This window comes from Cucurbita pepo, unplaced genomic scaffold (genome assembly GCF_002806865.2).
Source record: "Cucurbita pepo subsp. pepo cultivar mu-cu-16 unplaced genomic scaffold, ASM280686v2 Cp4.1_scaffold000139, whole genome shotgun sequence".
In the NCBI taxonomy this organism is placed as follows: domain Eukaryota; kingdom Viridiplantae; phylum Streptophyta; class Magnoliopsida; order Cucurbitales; family Cucurbitaceae; genus Cucurbita; species Cucurbita pepo.
In genome coordinates, this window is record NW_019646439.1 from 207,733 (window position 1) to 218,161 (window position 10,429).

The 10,429-nt window shown below is 35.9% G+C and overlaps 1 protein-coding gene across 1 annotated transcript; it reads left to right on the top strand.

Moving 5' to 3' along the window:
• The first annotated feature begins 3,932 nt into the window (after positions 1-3,932).
• Positions 3,933-7,559, top strand: LOC111784019 (CDPK-related kinase 7-like). Its single transcript, XM_023664844.1, has 11 exons — positions 3,933-4,719; positions 4,997-5,127; positions 5,238-5,279; positions 5,395-5,503; positions 5,596-5,674; positions 5,923-6,219; positions 6,315-6,427; positions 6,549-6,656; positions 6,732-6,794; positions 6,871-7,038; positions 7,120-7,559. The coding sequence occupies exons 1-11, from the start codon at positions 4,246-4,248 to the stop codon at positions 7,255-7,257; spliced, it is 1,722 nt and encodes a 573-aa protein (XP_023520612.1). The 5' UTR covers positions 3,933-4,245; the 3' UTR covers positions 7,258-7,559.
• Positions 7,560-10,429: the final 2,870 nt, after the last annotated feature.

A 10,429-nucleotide genomic window follows, 5' to 3' on the forward strand; every position in this document is an offset into this window, starting at 1 on the left:
GTGTCTAGCTCTAATACCATTGTAACAGCCTAAGTCCACTGCTAGTAGATATTGTCCTCTTTGGGCTTTTCTTTTCAAGTTTCCCCTCAACGTTTTCAAAACACATCTGCTAGAAAGAGATTTCCACGCCCTTATAAAGAATATTTAGTTCCTTTCTCTAATCGATGTGGGATCTCACAATCCACTCCCTTTCGGGGTCCAGTGTCCTTGTTGCCACTCGTTCCCCTCTCCAATAAATGTGGCATCTCACAATCCACCCCTTTTTGAGGCCAACATCCTCATTGGTGCTCGTTTCTTTCTCCAATCGATGTAGGATCTCACAGTATCACTGTTTTGTGATTTTGCTTACAGCAACTACTCATATGTATGCATAAGAGTTAGCTAGTATGGATCAATTGATAGGTCTCTCGACTCCTTGATATTTTGTTGTCACAGTATGCACATCTATTCCTAAAAGAAATGTTACTTCATGGATTATTTTCAACCCTCAATCTTTCTCTCTCTCTCTCTTTTAAGTTAGGGCAAGAACATGAAGAGATTGTAAGGCGAGGGATTAGTTGTTGCCAAGAAAAATAGTCAAAGCTTTCTATTGATTTAATGTATTTGCATCGTGTATATTTTCATTCTTCCATTTTAAAATGACAGTATGAATATGGTAACAAACTCGGATCGTTACATTTGTGACCTACGCATCAAATTCTTTCCAAATTTATGTAAACAACATCAAAGAAACGTAACCCTGCAGGTATTTGGTATGTAAAGTTATCAACAATATGAAAAATGAAAAATGATATAGTTGTAAATAAAAATAATTTAATTTGTGAAATAGTTTAATAAACGTTCAGAAATAAAAGAATGAATTTATTTTATAATTTTAATGGAATGATTGAATTAGAGAGTAATTTATAATATGCATATATATATATATATATATATATATATCTATTTATATATAATAAAATTTCAATTTTCTCTCTCTTATTTTATAAAAGTTGGTAAAGCTATTCCATGGGAATCCAATCCTTGGCATCTCCCAAAGCCACCTTTTTCTTTTTTTTTCTTCTATTTATGTNGCTGGCGCTCGTTCCTCTCTCCAATCAATGTGGGATCTCACAATCAACCTCCCTTCAGGGCCCAACGTCCTCACTAGCACACCGCTCAGTGTCCACCCTCCTTTGGGGCTCAACGTCCTCACTGGCACACCGCTCGGTGTCTAGCTCTAATACCATTGTAACAGCCTAAGTCCACTGCTAGTAGATATTGTCCTCTTTGGGCTTTTCTTTTCAAGTTTCCCCTCAACGTTTTCAAAACACATCTGCTAGAAAGAGATTTCCACGCCCTTATAAAGAATATTTAGTTCCTTTCTCTAATCGATGTGGGATCTCACAATCCACTCCCTTTCGGGGTCCAGTGTCCTTGTTGCCACTCGTTCCCCTCTCCAATAAATGTGGCATCTCACAATCCACCCCTTTTTGAGGCCAACATCCTCATTGGTGCTCGTTTCTTTCTCCAATCGATGTAGGATCTCACAGTATCACTGTTTTGTGATTTTGCTTACAGCAACTACTCATATGTATGCATAAGAGTTAGCTAGTATGGATCAATTGATAGGTCTCTCGACTCCTTGATATTTTGTTGTCACAGTATGCACATCTATTCCTAAAAGAAATGTTACTTCATGGATTATTTTCAACCCTCAATCTTTCTCTCTCTCTCTCTTTTAAGTTAGGGCAAGAACATGAAGAGATTGTAAGGCGAGGGATTAGTTGTTGCCAAGAAAAATAGTCAAAGCTTTCTATTGATTTAATGTATTTGCATCGTGTATATTTTCATTCTTCCATTTTAAAATGACAGTATGAATATGGTAACAAACTCGGATCGTTACATTTGTGACCTACGCATCAAATTCTTTCCAAATTTATGTAAACAACATCAAAGAAACGTAACCCTGCAGGTATTTGGTATGTAAAGTTATCAACAATATGAAAAATGAAAAATGATATAGTTGTAAATAAAAATAATTTAATTTGTGAAATAGTTTAATAAACGTTCAGAAATAAAAGAATGAATTTATTTTATAATTTTAATGGAATGATTGAATTAGAGAGTAATTTATAATATGCATATATATATATATATATATATATATATCTATTTATATATAATAAAATTTCAATTTTCTCTCTCTTATTTTATAAAAGTTGGTAAAGCTATTCCATGGGAATCCAATCCTTGGCATCTCCCAAAGCCACCTTTTTCTTTTTTTTTCTTCTATTTATGTCAATCTCATGCTCACCTCATCCCATGAGAATCAACCTTTTTGGTTCTTTTTTTTTTCTTCTTAATTTTCGTTAGAAAAATTGGATGTAATTCGTTATATGTTGTCATAAATGTAAGTTTATTTTAGGTTAGGAATCACGACCCTCCATAATAGTATGATATGCCTTTGTAACTATCCTAATATGAGTTTCATCGTCTTTATCGCATTGCCATCGTCAACGAGTGTCTTGCTTTTACTTGATATATAAGAGTAGCACAAGGCTTGCGTATTTTAAAAAATACTCAGTGAGTGACCCTATTATTTGGGTTAAGAAATGCAAACACGTGCAACATGAATGAGACTTTTCATTTAAAATCATATTCTCTTAGGTGGCTTTTCAATCCGGATCATTAGATGTGTATTTACTACTCTACACACGACCCATATATGCGAATATAACAAACATATGACATGTGCAAGGCCACTAGATATGTGTCATCATACATAAGACAACTCTTCCAACCATACCGATAGTAAAGTCACTTACTTAGTTGGCTTAGGCCGAAACTTAGAATTTTTACTATGGTAATTGGCTCACTTTATTTTACATAAAAATAATTTAAATTAATTAAACCTAATTTAAACTAATTATTCTAATTTTAATTAACCCGCTAATCACAATTAAGAAACGTTGTTAAAGACAAAACACAATAATTGAATATAAAAATAATTTATTGATTTAGTTAATAGTAATGAGTATGTTTTTATTTGAGGAATCAATAATTGAATTAAATATTTAATAATTAATTGACGTATTCGTCCATTATTAATTATTATAAAATCATTAATTTCCTTACATAATTGGATGGATTACAATCATGACAGTTGCTGATTAACCTGTATATTATTATTTTTTTAATTATATTTTTACTCATTTCTTTAAATACCTCAACCAACACAACCTTTAATTCTTATTAATTCTAATCACACCAAAACCGTCCGTGATTTTGGACATCAAATATGATATATATGGTAAACTATAATTCATGTTTGCCTTGACAATCTCTTGCAACATGACTACGTTACTTATTTCTTGTTTCCAATAGTGAAGGCTATCTTTACCGACTAGACTCAACTCACGTGCTTTTTAACAACTTTTTTTGAGTAAGCCACCTAATTTAGGATTACCTCAAATAAAACAGGTTTAATTTGGAGTTGTTACGGGATCGCTCTTATTCTAATATAGCTTGGGATGATTTGTGTGTAAGAAAAAGTGGTATTTTGTAATAATAAAATAATAAAGTTAAATTAAAAAGAAAAAGAAAAAGAAAAAGAAAAAAAAAGGAAGGGAAGCATTTATGTCAGTTTTTGTGATGAATAAAGACAGGCTGGAAGGATCCAAGCTGAACCCCACTCACTTCGATTATTGTATTGTGAATTATAATTATAAATAAATAATTATATTATATTTGGTTTGGTTTGGTTTGGTTTGGTTTGGTTTGGTTTGGTTTGGTTTGGTTTGGGTAACCCCCTCTGTTCTTTTCTTTCCCTTGTGGCCTCTGCTAAGCATCTTTCCCTTACTTTTGTTTTATCTTCTTTTTCCATTTTTTCCCTTCTCTTTTCATTTCTTTTCTTTCACTTCCTTCTTCTTCTTCTTCTTCTTCCTCTTCTTCCTCTTCTTTAACGATTCTCTGCTCTTCTCCCTTCTTCACTCTTTCTAACATTCAAAATTCAACAAAAACAGAGCTTCTCTCTGTTTTTTCTAACCTATTCTCTTCCCACCATCATCATTCATCGGAATTGGATGAACCCCATTTTCTGATCGACTCTAAAATTCCCCTTTCTAATTGCAATTCCCCCAAGTTTTCTCACAATTCCAAATGCTAATCACAACATTGCAGTAGCGCCGCTTCTGGTAATCACTGAATCAAGCTTTTGTGTGTGTTTCTGTGTGTGTGTGTGTGTTCAAGTGGATCTCAGATTCCATGGGACTGTGTCATGGGAAGCCCATTGAAGATAACCCAAAACCCATTTCGGAAAATCTCGGTTCATCCATCCAAACTGAAACCTCCACAACCCCCACCACTTTCCCCTTCTACACCCCCAGTCCTCTGCCCAATCTCTTCAAGACCTCTTCTCCGGCCAACTCCAGCCTCTCCTCTACCCCTCTCCGCTTCTTCAAGCGTCCCTTTCCGCCGCCTTCTCCGGCTAAGCACATTCGGGCTCTCCTCGCCCGCCGTCATGGCTCCGTCAAGCCCAATGCCGCTTCTATCCCTGAAGGAAGTGAGTGCGATGTAGCCTTGGATAAGAACTTCGGCTACTCCAAGCACTTTGCTACCTACTATGACCTTGGCGATGAAGTGGGCCGCGGCCATTTTGGCTACACTTGCTCTGCCAGGGCGAAGAAGGGCTCTCTTAAAGGCCAACAAGTGGCTATCAAAATCATCCCCAAATCAAAGGTGATGATTCTACTTCTAAGTTGAGAATGTCTGTTCATCATCTTAATTATTGGATTAATGAATCTGGGTCGTTTATATTTAGTCATTTTATGGTGTCTCATGATTTTCTTGTGTAATGTGGGGAATTTTGAGGTTGAGCTCCTATATTCTGAGAGTTTTTGCTTTAATGAAATGTTCTTGGAGCCCTTTCTTCCATTTGCATTTAAGGTGATTGTGTGTGTGCTTAACCCAATATCATGTTTCAATGAAAGTTGAATGAGAAGAACATAATGTGCAGATGACTACAGCAATAGCTATAGAGGATGTGAGAAGAGAAGTGAAAATACTGCGAGCTCTCACTGGACATAAGAACTTGGTGCAGTGCTACGACGCATACGAAGATGACGATAATGTCTACGTTGTCATGGAGTAAGTTTTAAAGGAATTAGTGTCTAAAACTGTCTTATAAAGCAAGGGGAGAATGCTTTTTATTCATTTTCTCCACCCAACCATTTTGTTTTACTATGTTTGTTCTTCAGGTTATGTGAAGGAGGCGAACTTCTCGATCGGATACTTTCGAGGTAACCTTTTATCCGTGTATATTTCTAATCCAAAGTTATAGGACGAGAGTCACTCTAGCTACTTTGGTTCGATTATTTTTGTTGCGACATTCATCGCATTCGTTTGAATTCGTAGGGGTGGCAAGTACTCAGAAGAAGATGCAAAAGTTATAATGGTTCAGATTTTGAGTGTCGTCGCCTACTGTCACCTTCAAGGTGTGGTTCACCGCGACCTGAAACCCGAGGTGAATGGCTAAAAGTTTTGATTATTTGCATTGTGTTTTTATTCATGGATTCTGTCATGTCTCAATAACCTTTGAACTAATTTTTGCCTCAGAATTTTCTTTTTAAGTCGAAGGAGGAGAGTTCCACTCTTAAGGCAATCGATTTCGGGCTTTCTGATTATGTTAAACCAGGTTTGAGCTCTGAACTATTGTTTTTACACAACTTCTGTGATATTCCACATCGGTTGAGGAGGAGAACGAAACACCCTTTATAAGGGTATGGAAACCTCTCGCTAGTAGACGTGTTTTAAAGCCTTAAGGGGGAAGCTCGAAAGGGAAAATCCAAAGAGGACAACATCTGTTAGCGGTGGGCCTGGAGCTGTTACAACTTCTTATTTGAAGGTGGAGATTTTAGTGGAACTATTTGGTTCTTTCTGCAGATGAGAGGTTAAATGACATTGTAGGAAGTGCGTATTACGTCGCTCCCGAAGTTTTACATAGATCGTATGGAACTGAGGCAGACATGTGGAGTATTGGTGTAATAGCTTACATTCTTTTGTGTGGAAGTCGACCGTTTTGGGCAAGAACAGAGTCGGGTATTTTTCGAGCTGTTCTAAAGGCAGATCCAAACTTTGATGAAGCCCCATGGCCTAGTTTATCTACTGATGCCATTGATTTTGTGAAGAGTCTGTTGAACAAGGACTACCGCAAGAGATTGACTGCAGCTCAGGCCCTGTGTATGTCTGTTAATCTCTTCTCGATTTCTCATCGACTTCTTGGCGCTGTTCCAAGGTTTTTTCGTTCAATCATAGGACAAATTTATTGTATGTAGGCCATCCATGGTTAGCTGATCAACAAGATATCAAGGTGCCATTGGATACAATTACTTACAAGCTTGTCATATCTTATATTTGCTCATCTTCACTGCAGAAATCAGCATTGGGCGTAAGTGTTATCACATTGTTTATGATTCCGAGTGGTTGTTTTTTACCATTTTACCGTGTTCGTACACTTTTCGTCGTCGTTTTTCTTGTTCTTAAGATGGTGTTACATCAATTTTCCATAGGCTCTTGCAAAGACATTAAATGCTGCTCAACTAGGCTACCTTCAGAAACAATTTACACTGTTAGGACCGAACAAAAATGGGTTCATTTCGATGCAAAACTTCAAGACGGTTGAATCTTTTCCCGATATCGTACTCGAAAATAGGATTTCCAAGAACGTATTGTAATGGGTTTAAAAATTGCAGGCTTTGATCAAGAATTCAACAGAGGCAACAAAGGATTCCAGAGTTGTAGATTATGCCAACCTGGTAAAAGTTCTCTTTCCTTGAGAAGAAAGAATGAATGGTAGCAAGTGTTGATTATGTTCTTGAATGGCTCTGGCAGGTTAGTTCGGTTCAGTACAGAAAATTAGATTTTGAAGAATTTTGTGCAGCTTCCATAAGTATATATCAACTCGAGGCAATGGAGAACTGGGAGCAACATGCTCGGCATGCCTACGATCTATTTGATAAGGACGGGAACCGACCGATAATGATAGAGGAACTTGCCTCGGTATGCTCTCTGTGTATTCTATGCTATTCTTGTGATTAGAGTGGCATGTTTTGTGATATGAGTTACGTCGTCCTCTCATAGGAACTCGGTCTTAGTCCATCAGTACCGGTTCATGTGGTTCTCCAAGACTGGATTCGACACTCGGACGGGAAACTTAGCTTCCTGGGATTTGTGAGACTTTTACACGGTGTGTCTTCTCGCTCATTTCAAAAGGCATAAGACGATTTGGGATCGACTAACTCAGTGTTCTCTGCTCGACTTGACCGAAACGGGAAGTTGAAGGAATTGTATATGGTGGTGAATGAGAGAAGTGGTGAGGTTTTGTTGTAGGTATGCATATGCAAAGTTGTTTGTAGATTTTGGCAGTGATTGAAATAGAGGAAGATAATGTGATTTTACAAAGTTTTAGCTCAAGTTGGTCATCCAATCCTTTGTTAATGAAGTTTTAAAAGCATCCATTGTTAATTTACTCTCCACCATTATCATTCAATTGTATTGTATTGCACAATTTATGACTTGAACCACCTTACGTGTCCACCGACTTTTATAGCTGGTTTAATAAGCCTCGGGTCACATGCCAAAATGATGATTTGAATGATAATTGATGGTGAGTGTGAGCATATCTCGTGGTCGATGAGGTTAAGTCTTTCACAGTACCTCAAATGCTACAACCAAAATGCTCTGATATCAATTATTGTACCAATCATACACCCATAAATAGAAATGAACAAAAAGACAAAAAGAAATTCTCCTACATCCACTATTGGTAACCAATCACTGTAGTGTTTACAAGNCGTGGTTTGGAGAAAAGAAATTCCCCTACATCCACTATTGGTAACCAATCACTGTAGTGTTTACAAGTGTACTTCTCACACTCTCAAAATACAAATTTTCTCCACATTGTCTCTAGGCAAGTACAAAATGACAATGATTGCACAAACCTTTATACAGGCATAGCAATATTAATGCCCATACATGAATTCATGTATAAATATGGGAAAATGTACTAATATGAGAGATGAACCAAATGAATCCGATAGGTACATGAATAATCGAAGTGGGGAATGTATGACTATTCTCAACAAAGACTTGAGTATTTGGTGGAGGTAATGTTAATTTTCGAGTTTGATCGAGAATTTGAGCTCATAGGTGAATGTTTTCCGAGCTCATAGGTGAACGTTTTCCTTTTTAATTTTAATGGATTGCTTGTAATAAGCTCTTCAACTTGTACGAAGGAACCAAGTTGAATCAAGGTTTGTAGAACAAATATATGAGAATAGAAAGACGATAGAAAAAACATTGAAAACTTTCGATTATGAAAATTTTAAAAAAGAAAGTCAAGGAAGGAGGCAAACTACCCACGCCTTCGAACAATTACTCTATTTCTAAGTTGGTGTTCATTATTCAAGAGAGACAACAAATAAAAAATCCATTTATTTATATCGTACACATATGCTCAGAATTTCTGTACAAAGATTCTTAATATCTTCAGATGACATCTCATTTTCCTTGGGGAGGTAAAAGTTTTATTGAACATGGATTTAACGTATCACTCCTTCAAGAATGAAAAAGCCTGCATTGAAAAAATCTCATCATGACTTTCTTTTGAGATAATTGAAAGAACTTACTCCTAAATTGACCTCAAAATGAAAATCTTGAATTCCTCCATCTCCCAAATTTATTTCCCTTTGTAGTTTTCACATGAAACCCTTGAACTCTAGGAAGTGGTCGGGATAGGTTTGAGTGGACGCATTTGCATTTGGACGTGAATTGAATTTTTGATTGGACAAGTAGGTTAGGGACACTTCAAACTCTTGGTTTTTTCGTAGAACTACTGTTGGGCAATCACTTTTAAAGGTGTAGAAACAAGTTTGAAAGGAAATGGTGGACTATAATTTTCAAATTTAGAAGAAATCTGAAAGAGACCCAAAATGTAATCAATTATAACTTGTAATTGGATGCTCGACCTTGCTTGGTTCTTACTCCAAACCAATGTTCACACCATAATTGATAGAAGAACCCTTAGATTGATATTGAAACATCTAAAATTCTATTGAATTTCTTATGGAAATATCTTCTCTCATCATGGGCTCAATGACCTTCCATTTGAATGGTAGCCATTCGATCAATGTGAATATATCAAAGATTTTATTAAGACTACTCGAGCCGTCCAAATTTCTAGATTTAGGCGATGACATTTTTGTAATTAACTCAAACTTCAAGGGCATTTTTGTCATTTTAAGAATTATTATTATTATTTTTTTGTCATTTTGATTTTCAAAATCTGAAAGAAAAAAAAAAAAAAAGAAAAGAAAAAANCATTTTTCTTTTAACATTTCATTTTCAATTTCTTTTCAAATCTTATACAACTTATTTTAAACTTTTAGTATGTGATATTTTAAAATCTTCATATATTAATAGAAAAGACTCTAGCTAAGAAGACATGAAGGTCATAAACGGAGAAGAGATTTTCAATAATTCTCAGTAGATTGAAGAAATTCAATAATGCTAAGATCAACTAAAAACATGTCGAGAGACCTGAAGTTAACCTCATTCTACATCATTGAGTTCGTGAAGAATAAGTTGACAGAGATGTCAACCAATTGAGTGGGGGAGGATGTCACGNAAGACTCTAGCTAAGAAGACATGAAGGTCGATGAACGGAGAAGAGATTTTCAATAGTTCTCAGTAGATTGAAGAAATTCAATAATGCTAAGATCAACTAAAAACATGTCGAGAGACCTGAAGTTAACCTCATTGAGTTCGTGAAGAATCAGTTGACAGAGATGTCAACCAATTGAGTGGGGGAGGATGTCACNCTACATCATTGAGTTCGTGAAGAATAAGTTGACAGAGATGTCAACCAATTGAGTGGGGGAGGATGTCACGATCATGCTTGTCCTCTTTTGCTTATTTTCCTGTTAGATAGGTTTTTATCATTCTTGTTATATCAATTCAGGGGTGTATGACTAATCACCAAAACCTTGTGTATCTTTGCTAAGGCTAAAATGCCTCAAAATATACTGGTTGTGACTAGTAGTTAATTCTTCCTACCTACGTTATACTCCCCTAAATTGACCTAATAAGCTAAAATAGCAAAACTAAACTCAGAGATGTGCATACATCACATAATTCATATGATTTGTAAAAAAACCAAACCGTTATCAACAATGATAAACTTCCAACAACGAACCCACTCAATGTAGGGCTCCGATGCACAAATAAGTTAAGGGAAAATGTTAAGTTGGAGTATTTAAAGAAAAAGGTTGGAGGAATTTGAAGTATAAACCATGTGAAAGATTGAGATCACGAGATTTTCGATCGGCAATTTTCCGAAAATGCAGTTTTGTTTTTTCGATCATAATCGAAACTCTTGTACGATTGNAAAATC